The sequence below is a fragment of the Parus major genome, chromosome 17 (genome assembly GCF_001522545.3).
Source record: "Parus major isolate Abel chromosome 17, Parus_major1.1, whole genome shotgun sequence".
Taxonomy (NCBI): Eukaryota; Metazoa; Chordata; class Aves; order Passeriformes; family Paridae; genus Parus; species Parus major.
Genome location: NC_031785.1, coordinates 1,009,607 through 1,027,087, shown reverse-complemented (window position 1 = coordinate 1,027,087; position 17,481 = coordinate 1,009,607). Strand labels below are relative to the sequence as shown.

The window sequence follows — 17,481 nt, the reverse complement described above, 5'->3', positions numbered from 1 at the left end:
GAAGGTGAGGACAAACCCATCACCCCACGTGCACAGAGCATCCTCTGCAACCTCCAGCAAGACCCACCACCACTGATCTTCAGGCCCTCCTCATGGGGAATACATCCCATGTGGCACAGTACCCTCATCCCAGTTCCCAGCCACAGCAGCAGTCCCAAGGCCTTCCCCACACCCACAGGCCATTCCAGCAGTACAGCAGCAGGCAGGGCAGGGCAGGGCCACAGCCACCACCCACAGCAGCACTGGGCTCCCCCACCCTGGTGGTGCTCCCCACCCTGAGAGAGTACCGCCACCAAAACGGGAAGGCACAAACAGCCAGGAGACATCAGCGGTGCAGAACATTTCACATTTATTAGTTCATACAGCTAAACACTCACTAAACATGCATTCAACACTTATTGGTCACATTTCCACAGGTAGTCAAGTCCCAGAGCAGCGGAGCAGGGGCAGGTCGGGCTGACACGGACCCGCCGGCAGAAACATTCATTTGGTCGTAGCGCGGTGCGGGGCAGCTCGCGGTGCCCGTTCCCCCACGGTGACACGGGGCCAGACACGCTCCTGCCCCAGCCCGGCTCTGAGTGTGCCAATGTTCACCGTGTGTCATGCCGAGGCAACATCCTGCTTCCCTGATTTACACAAGGGATTGTGAGAAAAATGAACGGCAGAAACCATCAGGAACACCGCCAAGAAGGACCCAACAACCAGGACTGACCCTCTTGGAAACATCCCTCAGACCAGCAAGGGGCTCACACAAGCAGCAAACCTGACCCGCTGCCTGCCCAGGACAGACACACGAGAAGCTGCGAGGTCCTGTGGGGTCCCAGGTTACAAATGCAGCCTCTGCACCCAGGACTGAGCTGGAACCAGGCCTGTGGCTTGATGGGCACTGACAAAACCCAAACTGCCATGAGCCACATCCTCCCTGGGGAGGAACATAGATCCCAGCCTCAGGCAGCAGTGACATGGAAGGGAAACACAACTCCAGCAATCACAGCCCCAGCTCCTTGCTGGCAACAGACACTGGCAGTGTTTAGTTTTTCACACAATCCCTTTGAGATGATAAACAGGATGTCACACGAGGTAGTTTAGTTATGGAAACTGAGTCAATAATGTTATCAACTATTACAAGACATTTTATAAATTGAAAGAAAACAATGAATCACAAAAGGCTTTGTTAAGGTTGATCGTCATCTGGTCTCAATTTCTGTTTCTTTTTGCCCTTGGGGGCATTCCTTCCACTGAACCATGTTGCTTCTTTCACAGACTTGTCAGAGGGCAGCTCACAGGAGCTATTTTTAAATTTATTTTTTTTCCAAGGGAAAGACACTGCCTGGATTGGCCCCAGCTTTTTGCGAGGCTGGTTTAAACTCAGATTTGCAGATCCTGGCTGGGTTTCAGCCCTTCAAACTTCAGCTCTCGTTCAGTGCTGGCCCTGTCTGTGGCTGGATGGGGCCGTTTGGACACTCATAGCAGCTGTAACCCAACCAGAGTCACACACCAGTGTCCTTCTCAAACTGACTGTGCCTACCACCACAGTGAGAAAGTTGTACTGATGAAAATTAAGAATTCATAAGCAACAGAGTACAGAGCCCTGTGACTAGCTGCCAGGGACACAATGAGAAATTCCAACTTCCCCTTTTCTGTGAGCAGTCAAACATTTCACACCAAAGGCAGAGGGATGAGGTAATGCAGAAACAGAGCTGGTCCCCAGCTGCTGGGTGGTGCAAGGGCACAGCCTCAGACAGCCCCTGCACCTTCAGGATGCTCTGCCACAGGACCACGTCTGAGCCTTCTGCAAGCAAACTTCCCACAGCCAAACCCAAAGTTTTTCCCCCAAAATCCCCATATGGGGCGTTGGTCAGCTCTCAGTGGGTCCTCCAGACAAGTTGGGAAAGAAGCAACTGTTGCAACATCAAAACTAGGGTTTCTCTGGGTCACATTTTAAATACTTATCCCTGAGCTTCTGTGCATTGAAACAACACACTGTGAACCCAGAGAAACGCCACAGCTTGATACTGATAGCTATGCACTCCCCTCCATTTACACATCATCTACAACCTAAAAATTAGTTTCATACTTTAACTAGTTCCCCAAGTTTCCCCCTTTCTCCTGCCTTTCATGTGGCAGGGATGATTGCCGCTTATTATCCTGAGAAATAACAACATTTTCACAGACACCGAGCTTCATAGCTTCAAATCAAAACCAAGAAGTAAGAAAGAATGAATGGGAAATAGCACATTCACAGGAGAATCTTTTTTTTTTTCCTTTTTTCCTTTTAAAAAATGTAGTAAAGGTAAAAGAAATTCAAGTGGTTTTTTTTTTTAAAAAAAAAAAGTTGGTTTGAAGGACAAGTCTTAAACTCCTTTACCTGAAGTGGCTGTGGGTCTGTGCAGAAGCCTGAGGAGCAAGGGCAGATCCTGCTGGCACAGGGAGGGATGGCAGCAGAAGCACTTGAGCCTTTGCAGGGGTGGGGATGGGGCCACCAAGGCCCCCACCAGCGAGAGCAGTCCAGGAGCCCTGCTGCCACCTCTGGCACCCCTCACTCTCATGGGCTCCCTCAAAGCAACACCCCAGCACTGGGAAAACAGATGGCACTAGAGTGGCAGCTCCCCTGTGCAGGTGCCCTGCAGCTGGCAACGCCACTGACCACAGATCACTGAAAATGCCATGTTCCCCCTTCGGCCTCTGTGCGACGGGAGATGGCAAAAGGCTTAAGAATTAAATCTCTGAATTTAAGAATTACAGAAGAATCCAGATGCTCCCTGATGGCCCAAAGCATGCAGTGCCTCTGCAGAGGTGAGAACACCAAGGGCACTGGCACAGCTCCCAGCTGAGCAGCATCCAGTGCACATGGGGAGCGTGAGGTCCAGCTGCTCATCCCCCGGCCCTCTTGCAGGGCTGGACGTGCCCAGAACAGGGACTGGCAACTGACCCACACTGAGGGGTCAAGGCTCAGCCCACTTGGCAGGAGTCAGAGATGAACGGGAAGAAAACTCACTCACTTTCCAGAAGGTTTTGTTGAGGGGTCTGGGACTGAGCCATGTGAGCAGGGACCCCTTCCAGCCGCTCCTCGGCAGCCTCCCTTGAGCACGTGAGCCTGAGCACTTCAAATTTATGTCCCAAATCTCTGTTCGGATTAAAAGTAACTCTTCAGCTTTCTATCTGCACAGACGCTTTGAAGGAGAAGAGGGGGTCAGTCAGCCAATCTATCTTTCAAATCGGGGATAAAAATTGACTTGTCATGGCAGAAGATTCTACCAAAGACTATTATTGTTGATTGATTTCTCTATGACAGAAGGTCAGATAAGCAAGAGCAGATAGATACCAAAGATAATGAACTTCCCCCTAGTAGCATTAAGCACAAATAAAATATGAGTGCCTGTAAACTGAATGTTACGTGAAGAATGGAACAAAAATTCCAACCTTTCCAGGGTGTCCTTCAAACCAAATTCACAAATACATCTACCTAACGTCTCTAAATCTCTAGCTACATTCCTACTTTCTCATAATACCTGAGTTTGCAATGCAACACATTCACATTACCCTGTTTAAAAAATACGAGTCATTAGAGGACTTGGTGCAGAAGGTATCAGGAATGACTGTCTGGTGATTCTGTCTGGTTTGTTTGCTGCTTCCTGAACCTGTCAGTTCAGGAAGGATTTTCTACTCCCTATGGCAAACGTGGATTTGGGAACAGATACTGCTGCCAATCAACCTTTGTAAAATTTGCTTTCTTCAACAGAAAGTGAACATTCATGTCTATTTGTCATCATAACTGAATTTAGGTTTTTGGTTGTTGTTGGTACAGCATTAGTTTTGGGAGGCTATTTTGGAAAACCATAGATTACCCAATAGATTACTTTTGTTAGATAGCTGGCAACAAGATGACTGCTTTTATGTACACTAATTAAAACACTTATTCATCAACAGATTATAATAATTCAGTAACTGTAGAATAAAATTACTCCTATGCAATTTAAACAATTCCTTGAGTGTATAAAACAGCAAGCCAGAAATAACCCGTAGTAAAAAGATCATATGAAGCTATTTGAAAATTAAATTTAAAAGCTGACAAATACATTCTAACTTACAAACAGATACACTAAAATCTTCCCCTGAACACATGAGGTATTGGCTGCATGCAGAAGGCTTTCCTGAGAATACACACATCTCTCATTGTACTGCCAAAAAGTAAATGAGATTTATGGAACCACCTTTGGGTGTGAAGCTCCATGGAGCTGAGCCACTGCTGTGCCCAGCAGCTGTTACCCGTAACATCCTGCTTAAATAATGAAAAATTAACAGCTATGGAATTTTAGAAGAGGGAAACCATTGAGCTGGGAGATGCCCCAGCGGGATGCCTGTGGTGAGGCAGCAGCAGGGCCCTGGCATGGGGTGACCACGGCCACTGGCACCGACCAGGACGTGCCACACCAGCAGGTCACAGCCCCCCTCGGGCTGCGATCCAGGGAGCACCTGCTGGGCATGGGGAGGGAGGGAAAGACGACTTTGGTGAATGGGATTTTTCTCCTGCTCACCATCACATTTGTGCACAGCAGCTGCAGCCCCACTGAGCTGTGCTCGCTCTGTGCCACGCAGCTGTCACCAGGGAAAGACAAGAAGGTAGTGACTCGTCCCTCCTATCCTGAAGGAACAAAAGTCGTTTCCACACATATTTTTAAATCAGCATTGAAACACTTTTCGAGGAGCCACCTTGCTAAGTGAATGCCAGATTTACATGTAAGGAGGCAGGGAAGGAAATCCAGCCACGGTTGTTTAGGAGAGTGATGGAGTCTTTGAGTATTAATTCCTAATGAAACAGATGAGATCAAGAGCATCTCATCCAACATCCCTATCACGAGCAGGAAATCATGAGGTCACTCCTGAGGATGCCCAGGTTTAGCTAAACACGAGCACTTAGCAATCACTAATCAGCTCATCAGCTGTCATTAAACCAATTCTCCATCTGGAGTTGTGGAGAGCCTGCGAGATGGAAAATCCAAGCCTTGCAACACCTAGAACATGGCAGGTAACCAAGTACAGCAGTAATGTCGTTCCTCCTGGGATGCCACAAGGAACAGTTATGCAGTCCTGGCAGGACATAACCATGGAACACCCATTCCCTGAGTCCAGCACAGAAAGCCATGCCAGAGGACACTGGAGTCCCCCACCCCACTACACAGGCCCCATTTAACATAGGATACATCAACTGCTCCCATAATTGCTGCAATGCAGAAGCCTCAGGAGTCAGGTACCATGTTGGAGGAACACATTAACAGGGGCAATCCTGGCTCTTTTCTAAGTAGGTTTTTCCTGCTTTTGTAAACCAAAAATGGATTTTAAGGAAGTGATGGTAAAGTCCTTGCCATTCTCTAGCAACAGGAGCACCTTTGTGTAATGCCAGGAGCCTGTTATGAACTGCAGGAACACAATTTCAGAGGAATTGGCAGGTGTTGTGGCAATAGTAAGAGGGCAGCAGTGGGGGCTGGGGCAGACCCCCCACCTGCAGCTCTCCAGACAGGACAAGGCTGGGGAGCCCCTCAGAGAACTGCCATCCCACTGGAAACCTGTATCTGGAAACTGCCAGGGGAAGAAACTAACTGCCTAGACAGACTTCTCCTTCTCCACTCCCTGCCTTTTTAAAATTAAGGAAAAAGCTTGGCACTTCTCTAGCACCCACTTCTCCAAAGTCGTCCCTTTGGGATACTAACAGCTCTGTCGACATTTGCTCTCTATGACAAATGCTTTGGATGCAAATCATGGAAAGAGCAGTGCGTGAACAGCATCTTCTCCTTGAGGTAGTCTTAGTCATCTCAGTCCCCAGCCCCAAATACAAAAGAACTAACCCTAACAAACACTGTAACATTAAACATCTTCACATTCTGTAAACCGCTGGAGAATGCATCTGCTGCATTCTTACAGAACCATGTGCATCGTGTTGAAGATCATACATTCAACTCTGTCGTGAAATAAATATATAGGAAAAAGAGTAAAAAAAAACAAAAACAAACAAAAATATTCTTGCTACAAGGGCAGGGAGGCCCACTGCCCTCTCTCCTGCCTGGATGGCGTTTGCCCCTCTCCCATGGTGAGCCGGTTCCCAGCCCGAGGCTCAGCGTAAGGCAGCGGCCGGGGCCGGCTGCCCTCACTCTTTGCTCACACTCGTCTTGCAGGAATGTAGAACGGCCTTAAAAAGGAGAGGCAGCTGCTCCAGGGGGACATTCACCATTTTTCCTGGTAAGAAAGAAACCAGAATTAGCAGCCACTCCTGAATCAGATTTCAGAGACACCTAAGCCAGCAGCACTGGAGACAGTTTTACCTTGAACCTCTCACAGAAACAGTTAATCATCCCACAGATACATTAGACATTTGATATGCATTTGGACACAATATGATTTATTATTTACTGAATAGAAAGCAAAATAAATGGGCAAAGGCAGATCAAAATGATTGCTCCACAATGGAGAAGTATTTATAGAAAGTGGGAAAGGCTAAATCCCATCTCACCTCAAACCCCTTTGTTGATCTCTGAGTAAATTACGAGAGCTACTCTGAGATTATTATCTTGTTCATTATGAAGGAGTAGGATGAAGCATACAGAGCCTTGACACAGGGAGGCAAGCATCTCCCTTTGCCATAACATTCAGGAACAAACAGTTTTAGTAACATCAGACCTTGGAGATCTAATTAGCAACACAACTGCAGTTGAGAATTCACCTGCGGATTTCCGAGGTCCAGACGAGGAAACCTGGGGGTCACACTGGTCTGCCTGAACTCTGCTGATCACTTTCTGCTCAGTTCAGGGATCTCCCTAATTTAGATGAGATAGCTACTCAAACCAGGATTACATCCTTTTGAGACAAAATGCCCCCCAGCTGGGAGTGAAAGAAGAATAAGGGGAGACTGAGTAATGTACTTAAAGAGTTGGAGCAAGGCACCTCTTCCCAGAGTGGGACTAACCCTGTGCCCACCAGCATCACCAGGACACCTTGCCAAGAGCCCCTCAGACTGGATAAGCACAGGGCAATGGGATGGGAATAAAAAGATGGGCAGAAGCTCTGATAGGAAATGGTCCCACACAAACATCCTTGACCAAAGTCCACAAGAATTTCACTGCAGTAAGTTAATTATCTTTTAGAAGCAAATTTCATTCCTTGCTCCCAGCGGGAGAAGTGCTCAGGAGTTACCTGCAATATACCGTATCTCTGGCAAACACATCATTAAATCCGGGAAGCGGTTTGGCTGGTGGGGGTATTTGTACTCCGTGAAATCCTGGCAAACGTACCAGTACCGCTTATTCAGCTGCTCCAGCTGGGAGGCGTTGGTCAGACCCCTGATATCTGGTGAGGAATACAATCAGAGCAATGAAAACATGACAAAAACATCTCAGAAGAGCAGCAGCCTTGCACTTACTGCCACTTCATGACAGATTGACTTCTGTCCCTCTGATCTGGGTCCCTGCTTTGGAGACTGCCTTCCAGCACCCAGCTAGACCAATACTAAAACTCCCATCTCCCCTCCTGCTGTGCCTGCATCATGGATGTGTCTTTATAAGTGTGTCTGGATCCAGGATTTCTCTCCACAAAAGGCTGGGAAGAGAACAGCTAATGTCTCATTAGAGGCTCATCTGCAGCTCAATTAATCCTCTTAGAGGGAAAAGCCCCTGCAACCTGAAATCCATGCCTGGCACAACACAGCCAGGTGTCAGGGTTTGGTCCTCACAGGACATCAGTCCTCTTCAGACAGGAACACATTGGTTTTAGCTGTATCATCTTGGCTGAGGACAGCGCTCAGCTCTATAATTCAAGATATCATCGCATTTCTCCCCATCTGCTTACGAATTATGTCACGGGAGCTTTATAAACTTGTCAAGTTCTTGTTTTAAAATTTAGCTTTGCCAGTGTTAGACAACACGCACAAAGGACAAATGGACAGGCAGGAAGTCCCACTGGCAGCGTGACCAGCGGCATCGGCACTGGCGGCTCCTGGGGAGGATCCAGCACAGGAGCAAGGAAGCTGCCGAGCCTCGGAGCAGGCTCAGAGCTGGGAGACCATCTGACGGAAGAGGCATTGATCCACTGCCCAAAAGCTGACTTTCAAAAATAAGTCTCAGGTATTTCACATAAAAAATTGCAAACTTCAACTAAAAATAAAAGAAGACAGGAAGTTAATGAAAATACATTTTGGAAAACAATGGAGACAGCTCGAGAAGTGCATTATCCAGTGTCAGGAAACTGCCCAGGGAAGCAAACCGGAACCTCAGCCCGGCACAGATTGAAGTGTCAGCATTATCTCCCTCTGGAAATGAGTGGGGGAGGAGGGAGCCCGCAGCACATTTTTACAGACTGCAACTATCTTTCACAGTACAAAAGACTTTGGGGACATTTATTTCCAAAATTACAGCTGAACACTATTCACTGAGCAATTGTCTCTGCATGGATTTTGAAATGCCCAGGGTCTTGAAGGAGCATGAACTGCCAGCTTTAATATGCTGCTTAATCAACAGGAAGATACAGCCCTTTCCTAGGCTGAATTCATGGCCTGCACATATATTCGTAAATACTTCATTCATGATTACCTTTCACTGTGAAGAGTCAGACTTAGGTAGAGAACATAAAAAGTAGGAACCCAGCTAAGAGACCTAAGGATATATGCTGAAGATAAACATTTTAATGAGTCTGAAAAGCTCTAAAAAGAGGGCAACCAGACTTACAAATTCACCCTTTGAAGCAGAAAAATGAACAAGTGGGGCTGGTAGCTCCTGTTTGCTGCCTCACCTTGGTTTAGGAAGTTGATGGCTTTCATGCATGCGTACTCCTCGTTGCTGACCTTCAGCTGGTTGAATTTGCGAAAGAGGTAGATCAACCGCTCCATCACCTCCATCCCCTCTTCACTGAATCTGGAGAGCAGAAATCACACATCAGCACACACAGCACACAGACTGGACAGTGAAGGTATGAAGCTTATTAAAGTCAGTTCAGAGATTTTAACACCTTGCAAGAAATTTAAAAAAAAAGTCATCCAAAATGCCTGAAGTCTGCTGGTACCAAAAATAAGGACAAAAATGTCTCAGTTAAAAATGCAGAATCATAGAACCATGGAATGGTTTGGTGGAAATTAACTCAAAGCTCATCCAGTCCCATTCCCCTGACAAGGGCAGGGACACTTTCCACTAGACCATGTTACTCAGAGCCTCATCCTGCCTGGCCCAGGGATGGGGAGTCCACGGCCTACAGATATTTGTAGGAAAAAACCTCTCTAGGTGATTCAGCTCACCACCAGCCTGTTCTGACAGCAGAGGTTTCACAGAGCCAGGAACCTGCAGGGAAGCCAGTGACAGACGGGTAGCACAGGGCACACTGATGTAACACCCCAAAACCTCCTGGAAACTGCCTGATGGAGATTTTGTGGGTGCAGAATGAGGTCCTCCTGCTAAAAAGGCTGCCACATTTCATCAAGAGTAATACCCCACGTGTGCACCATGAAAAAGCCATGGGGAAGGACCAGGCAGGAGCAGAGCGGGAGGGTGTGGAAGGCTGTGGGTATCTGCAGGCACCTGCAGAGCATCCCACGCCTGCCCAGGGCCAGAACAGCCTCTTGGGAACACATCTCACAGCAATACCTGGCTTCAAAGCAACTACATATTGCAGAAGCGCTCAGAAGTGGGACAGAAGTGTTTCGGGAAGCTTCAGCGTGCTCTAGCATTGTGCAGCACAAAGAATAAGAGCATAGCCAGCAAGCCATCTCTGAATAGAACAGAAATAGAACCTTTTTCACTGAATAATACCTTATTTTGGCATGTGTGTTTGTTTACTTCAAAGTTATTTGTAAAATGCACGGTGGGGTTTGACCTCTGCAAAGTGAAAACAAGCTGTCTGAACTCCAGGTCAGTTCTTCAAGAAAGTAATATTCTAAGTGATGAAAGCCTCGTCGGCTAATCTAAAGTTGTGCAAGTTTTCTTGCTCTCCAGTTGACATTAAAAATCTTGCAGGTGCAAGATTGCAAAGCTCAAGAAGTTAATGAGCACAAAGACCACTCAGTCATCTGTTGGGTTTCCTTTTAGAGCATGCACATTTTTACCAGCCACTCATCACTTCATAAATCCAGGAGAGCTCTTCTCTCATTCCTGCAGTTGAACTGTCTTACTTTTCTGCACATACTTTCCTCCCCCTTTCAAACAAAGCTGTTCTGTTTTTCACAGCCCTATTTCTTTTCGAGGACTGACTCCTCCACACACTTTTCCTCACAGTTTACACCAGGCAAGTTTCTGACTGGGAGTTATCGGGATCAGCTGGGGAGGAGGGGGAAGGGAAGCACAATCAGGAGTGCTGGGGGAGGTCAGGAGTCTATTCATTTCATATTCATCTTCAGAAAAACAGCACAATAAAAGAAAACATTTGATCTAGCAGGCAAACAGAACATTTAGCCAGTTGTTAGAAGCAATTAAAACACAGGGGCTGTGGAGCTCATTCTATGCCTTTGTTTGTCACCTATGCTTTAGCACTGCTCTTGTCATTTTGTTAAGAGCAGAAATTAACCCTGAAGTGCCAGACCATCCCTACTCAGTGAGATTTCTCCAACCATGTGTGAGCTCTGATGAAGCTCCCTTTGCAATCATTCCTGATCAATGCCAGAGGAGCAGGGGGCTCTTTGAGAACACCCACAAATGGGACACCTCTCCAAAAGGGCCCCTCTCAAATCCAAAGGGACCAGCTTTGGACAGGGAAACTGATACCATGAGCTATCCCACTGCTGCTGGACACAGTCAAGCCATGGCTGAAGGACCATGAAGACCAGTGGGAGGGAGCCCTGCAGCTCCAGACCCCTCATCTGTGCAGCTTCCTGCTAAATGGCTTTTTGGGTGTGCATTCTCCCAGGTTACTAACGACAATTAATGACACTTGAAAAGCTAAATCACAAGAAGAGACTGCAGAAGCATTCCTCTCCCAAGAACACCTATTTTCATCCATGTGCACAGATCTTCTCTGAAGGACCTTCAAGGCGACCAGCTCTGAATTGCTGGTTTCTGCAGGGCGAGGATTCCTCCTTTGTCTCGTTGTCTTACCTCTCGCTTGTATTTATCACAAACTCAAAATGAAACAAACACTTCTCCTGTGAGGCTCTGACCAGGACAGCAGGAACAAAAGGACAGCTGAGTGCAAGAACAAGTGTCATTGTGGTTTTCTATGACCCTCAGTGCTCCTCGCAGGAGCAGCACCAGATGCACGATGAATGGCTGTGCAGAGCAGCGCCACAGAGGAACCTGTCCCAGGAAATGGGACACCTGGGGCCAGCTCCCTGCCATGGGCTCAGCCAGCCAGTGCCTCTGCTTATCACAACAGATACACAAAGGAGCCCCCAAGAACCATGAGACACTGCAATGGCCGAGGACCACAGCAGTGTTTTAAATCTCTACTCATGAGACATCCCCTGGTGACTCTGGCAGTATCGTGAGCCTAGGAAGGGCAGAGAGCAAAGGGCAGGTGTTTAAGGGAGGATGGGCAGCAGTTCCTCTAAATCCTACCTATTCTGCCATTGTGTGGTGAGATTAGGACTCTATTACCCAAAGAAGAATCTGTCAGGCACCAAGACTACAAAATAAAAAAAAAAATCCAAACCAAAAACCAACACCCTGACCAACATGATAAATGAAAGGCAAGCTCCCCAGAGCATCAGATAACAAAAAAACAAGTGCTAAGTTGCAACATCTTTAAATTTATCTAATCAAAACAATGAAATAGCAGTTAATAATGAACACTTTGATAATACAGACAACCAGGTTTTGTGAACAACCTTTCCACTGGCCCAAAGGGTTTTTAAATAAGACTTTCTTTCCTGTGTGCCAGGGTTACCCAAAGTGTTGGTTAGTTTTACCTCCCTTCCCCAGGCCCCCATAAAAAGGTGGCTGTGTTGGAGGACAACAGCATTGCTACATGGAATTCAAAGAGCCTCATGCATCACCATGCCCTTCTCCTGCAGAAGGAGGTTGTGATCCAGCACTGACTAACCATTACAGGCTTTCTAAGCCTGGAACAACTGTTCTTTAAAAAGCAGAAAAGGAAAACAGTCACAGGTGAAGTGACCTGTCCCAGAAGGTGGTCAGAGGACACCTGACTGTTTGGCTCCCATGGCTCCTCATCTCCAGATTTTGCTGCCTCACGCCAGGCTCAGCCCATCTCACCTGTGCAGCTCATCATCAGAAGGAGAGTACTTGGAGGTGACATCTGCAAGGTCACCAAAGATCTGCTTGCTGTAAACAGTCAGCGAGGACAGCAGGATCAGCTCCTGCCACGTAGAGCTGAGCAGGCAGGTGTAGTCCTTGATGGAGAGTTCGCAGAAGAACGGCAGCTTCTTGATCCAAGCAATCTGCCTGAAAAGCAATTCATCCGCCAGACGACACAGCAGCGCAAACAGCTCTGCCTGAGTCACTTTATACCTGCAGGCACAGTTAATACAAAGGCAGAAAAAACATTAAAAACATCGAATGACATCATCTGAGGCACTCAGAAAGGAGGCAAATGCCAAAGGAATTTGCCAGTGCCCAGAGTGTCACCTGGTGACAGGAGCCACGATAGTCAGCACCCACCCTGCCCAGGCAGGGGCCGAGGGGAGTCCTCGCAGCCCCTGGGCTCACCCAGCTGCCCAGCACCCAGCCTGGCCAGACCATGCAGCCTGGATCCCCGTGCCAGGCCCAGCAGCCCAGCTGCAGCCCCAGCAGGACGGGATGGGGTCAGGCTCGCCGCCTCGCCCCGGGGATGTCCCCGGGTCACACGCACCCGTCCTCGATGAGCATGGGGGTGCCGAGCGGCTCCAGGTCCTCGGCACACACCAGCTGGCTGATGAGGCTGAGCGACTGCGGGTCCAGGCTGCGCGGCTGCGGCGCCATCAGCGCCGAGTGGGCGGAGTAGCTAAAAAGGTGCGGCAGGTACTGGTAGTGCGTGGACACCGGTGTGCCCAGGTACTGATCCCTGAGTGCAGCGAACCCGTTCAGCTCCACAGACCTACTGGAAAAGGAAAAACTCTTCAATACACCCCCAAAACTCCACCTGGTTCATTACAGTGCTGCATCCGGCTCCACCAGCTAGGGAAAACAAACAGAATGGAAATGCCTCTGTGTTTAGACCCTGCCCTGGAAAGAGCTGGGTGTGCACTGGCCGTCCAGCCTGGCTGGGTGTTGGTTCCACCTGATGGAGATGTGGGAGCTGCTGCTGAGCTGCCAATTCAGGGAGCAAAGCAGAAACCCAAAACCCACCTGTGCCCAGCCTTTCCACCTGGCTTCCTTACAGGGCCAGAACTGAGGATCGTACGGTAAGTGCTCACAGCCAGTGCACACAAACAAGGCCAAGCTTAAGCTGCAACTGAAAGCAGATGGGATCAGGTCTGAGATTCTTGCTGTGTTTGCAATCAAAGGCTGCATCAGGAACTGCATCAGGAGGTTTGTATTCACAGTAGCCAACTTTAATGTAACACCACCAATTATTAACGTAAATGGTTTTATTTTTAAAATCTGAGCATGGTGCAGAGAAAGAGCTTAAGCAGAATGAGCAGTGAAAGGTGATCAAGCTCTCAAGATCTGCAGAAAATACAATCAATATAAATGGAAGTATATTTTAAATATAATTTTAACTCAAGATTGTCTTCCTTTGCTCACAAACATCTCACTTCCCAGTTCAGTTCTTTTTAATCTGGTGCCTGTTTGTCTTAGAACACAATCAGAGAGGTAAGAACCTGCTGTATGACACAAAGATGCACTCACATGTTTTCCCTACACTGACCCCAAGTATCACCCAGGGAAAGAAATCCAAGATTCCTCTAACACCAAATTCTTCCAGGGGTCATTCCCACCTTGAAGATGGAGTAGAAACAGGTGAAGGCTGGTTGCTCTCAGAAACTCCATTTCCAGGGGAACTATGGTCACTGTCTCCATTGTTGCTCCATGACATGTTTGCCTCTCCCTCAAATTCTTGCCCAGACATAATTCTCTCAATCTCTTCCTCTGATATCTGTCAAATGCAGGACACAATGGTTACTTTGGCTGGGAACAGAAAAGCAGAATCTCTGTTTACAAACACCTTGTTCAGTCACATCCAAGGGGGCTGCAGGTACCACATCCTTCCTCTGCATTTAACAACACACGTGAAAAATTCTATTTACAGGTAATGGTGGTGACCTCCAGCTCCAGCAGTACCATACAAGTGAGGGTAGCACAGCAGATAGGAACTGACACATGAAAAGATGATGTCAGATGGACATGGCAACGAGCTGTAAATCAGCCCCTGTCACACCGTGAAAGACTTGCAAGTAATCGAGGCCAATACATTGGGAACATCACTCAGGACTGGCAGAGGGAAAGGCAAACAGGAGGTGGGGCAGGCTCTGGTTTGATAAAGCAATCAAGAGAGACAAGGTGACACATATGAAATCAGTCAGAAAACATTTACAGGGAGACAGAGTTCCCTATTTTCCTCCAAATAAGAACCAGGTGGTACCTGAAGTAACAATATAACACCTAATACTTAAATTCCAGAGAGTAACATATACAAAGCTAAAATGGACTAAAAATTTTTTAAAATTGATTTCACTGTAATATAAAGTTTTAAGAAAGTGCTGAGCATGCTCCTGGAGGAGGGTCCCACCACTAATGGGGAAAATTCATAAAAATTAAGAGGCTTCTTTTTTTAAAAATTCTGTGTATGTCCCTTAATGAGAACAGCAGGGAACAGGTTTGTGTGGCTCCAGGGAGGCTGTGTCTGACACTGACCCCAGACACCCGACTGCCCAGCAGGGCAGAGCGGTGCTTGCTCGGCTCCTCACACTTTGGGCTGAGCTGAGTGATCCTTCCCAGGCACTCAGAACTCACAGAAATTGCTTTCAGTGTTATTTCTATTTTGCTAAAATAAACAGTAAACTTTTAAAAGACCCCTTTTCCAGAAGCAAGCTGGAAATGGCCATCATTTCTCAGGCATGTGGCACAAGCTGCTGTGCTGAATTACCTCGTGCTTTACAAGGCATCTCTGGACAAGCTGTGCCATCAATCAGAGAGACATTTACTGGTGCCCTGCTTGCCACAGCTGAAGGGATTGCAGCAGGCAGATTGAGATTTACTGGGAGTCATGGAGGGACAGACGTCCTTGTGTGGCTCACAAAGGACAAGGTGCTGTGAGCCTGTGTGTCCATGCAGCACCCTGGGATGGGCAGCAGCCAGCTCTATTTACCAACCTGCAGCTCATGATGTGTTTCTGACAGAGTCAGAGCCCTGCCACGCCAGCAGGACACACGGCCAGGGATGATGGAGGCTCAACCAAGCCAGCCCCAGCCCAGGCTGAGCTGCTGCTGTGGCCTGAGCCCAGCCCAGCCAAGGCCAGCAGACCAAAAGCTGAAGGGAGTCCTGGAGGGAATGTGCTCACCTGGACAGGTCCAATGCTTTTGTTTCTGCCTCCTGGCATGCCATCCTCCCTGATTGCTGAAAGATACAACCAAACCTTAGTGAGGAACACCATTGCCAGCAATTCCCAAACTACATAAGTAGATACCTATTTATGTTGGAAGAAGCTTTTATACCTTAAAAGATTTATTTTTTTCATTTAAGAAGTTAGCAAAGAAACCTTCAGTGCTTCAGCAACACACACCATGGTTCTCACCCCAAAAGGCACAGACACATCAATGGGACTACAAGCATTACTCAAGGATTTTAGTTTCTTCATGTGCTCCTTGAGTGACAGGTAATGAAGAAATAACAATCTTTTATCAGAATTGATTCCAGCATAATTTGAGAAGTGGCACATGGTAAGGAACCATATTTGACCCCTGGAAATAACCCAATGAATGTCCAGAACTGCTGGAAAATGAGATGTAGAGGCCAGCACATCCAACTCCGCTGCCCATAGCCCTGTGAAGCACCATGAGCCAGAATCCAGAGAGACACCAGCAGTGCTGCCACCAGCACAGACACAAAGCACTGCACTGGTGACTGCTAACCCTGCTGTCACTTCAGAGGGCCACATCTCCTACAGCCACCACAGAAAATGGAGGGGAGATGTTTGACCCTGCTGGTTGCTTGCAAAGCCGTTGTTTAAAACTCAAGTTACCACACCGATCTGCACGGCTGCATTTCAGAGGGGTGGCCTCATTTCTCAGCTTCACTTTTAAGGCTCTTAAAACAGTTTCCAGGGAGCTGCAAGTCCAGCTGAGGGGATTAACCTGGAGCAGCTTCTCTACCTTCTTCTTCCCTCTGCCTCTCTCTGCAGAAGCCATGGCAGCCCTGCTCCTCGTGTGCCTCCCCTCCCAGGCTGTCCCCGTTTATCAGCGCCCGATCTCTTTCCCACCACGACCTGGCCAGACTTGGCAGGAGGCTCTCCCCAGCTGCACGGTGACCTTGCTGCTGCATGGCCTCACCCTGCTTGGCACACGGGGCTGCAGGAGGCCCTCCCGGAGCAGAAAGTGACACCAAATTTAAGCAAAAACTTCTGTCCCAGAAAAGCCACGCTGCTGCTTGGTTTGAGATATCCTCAGCTCAAATCCTCCTCGTGTGCCTCGAGGCTGGTCCCACAGTGCAGGGAGTGCCTCAGAGGGCAGAGGAAAAGCCCACGGGACCTGAACTGTGGTTTCCCAAACCCCAACCACCAACCTGGGAAATGCACAGCACTGGCTGTTTATCTCCTATGAAAGCTCTTCATAAAAAATATCAGTTTCTCACTAAAAAAAAATCAAAAAACCTGTCATAGTTAGCTGTTACCCCCTTTAGGTTTTTTAAACTTACTGGAACTACCTGAATTCTGGGGAAATTTTTCTAATTCTCCAAAATATTTTACCACTGTGATTTAGAAGCTTCCCTTCAGCTCATTCTATTATGAACCCTGGGCATAAATTGTCTTGCTGTTTTGATTTCAAAGCATAATTTTAGCAGACAATAGCTTCCACCTGCAATGAAATGTAGGAATGTTTTTGCTGGTGGGCCATCAAAAAGAGACCAGAATAGTTCCCAAATACAGATGGACTCTTTGGAATATCATCCTGTTCCTGGGCTGCATGACAGCCACTCTCCTCAAAGATGATTTTCCTACCAGTGCTAAGCTCTGCACCTTATCTGAATTAAAAATTATTGTATTTAGACCTAATATTGAAGGGATTTTCCAGCCCAACAATGTCATAACTTGACACCAGGGCAGGAAGAGAAAGCTCCAGAACCCAACACCGAGGACCTGCAGGGCTGCCTGGCCTCGGCAGGGACACCAGCGGTGAGTGGAATCCACGCGGTTGTTTGGGGAGGGAGAAAAAGGAAAGGAGAAAACGAAAAGGAGAAGGGAGAGGGGGAGCAGGGAGGGGGAGCAGGGAGGGAGGGCGCGGGCCGGCAGGTGGCGCTGTGTGCCCGCAGGTGAGAGCCACAGGTGAGGGGCCCGAGCCACGGCACAGCCGAGCAGAGCACAGCCTGACCCACGGCACGGCCTGACCCACGGCACGGCCTGACTGACCCACGGCAC

The 17,481-nt window shown here is 48.0% G+C and overlaps 1 protein-coding gene across 3 annotated transcripts in view; it reads right to left on the bottom strand.

Annotated features, from left to right (window-relative positions):
• Nucleotides 1-328: 328 nt before the first annotated feature.
• The window catches only part of NR6A1 (nuclear receptor subfamily 6 group A member 1), a 63,693-nt gene continuing 46,540 nt past the window's right edge, over nt 329-17,481 (bottom strand). For 2 of the 3 annotated variants that reach the window (XM_015644904.2, XM_015644906.3), the window contains exons 3-9: nt 15,409-15,464; nt 13,847-14,004; nt 12,778-13,005; nt 12,183-12,437; nt 8,779-8,900; nt 7,189-7,341; nt 329-6,234 (exon numbers count right to left, since the gene is read on the bottom strand). In XM_015644904.2, coding sequence (XP_015500390.2) covers nt 6,146-6,234; nt 7,189-7,341; nt 8,779-8,900; nt 12,183-12,437; nt 12,778-13,005; nt 13,847-14,004; nt 15,409-15,464 — 1,061 coding nt within the window. In that variant the 3' untranslated portion in view covers nt 329-6,145. The remainder of the gene's footprint in view (nt 6,235-7,188; nt 7,342-8,778; nt 8,901-12,182; nt 12,438-12,777; nt 13,006-13,846; nt 14,005-15,408; nt 15,465-17,481) is intronic. The other variant, XM_015644905.2, reaches the window with a different exon arrangement.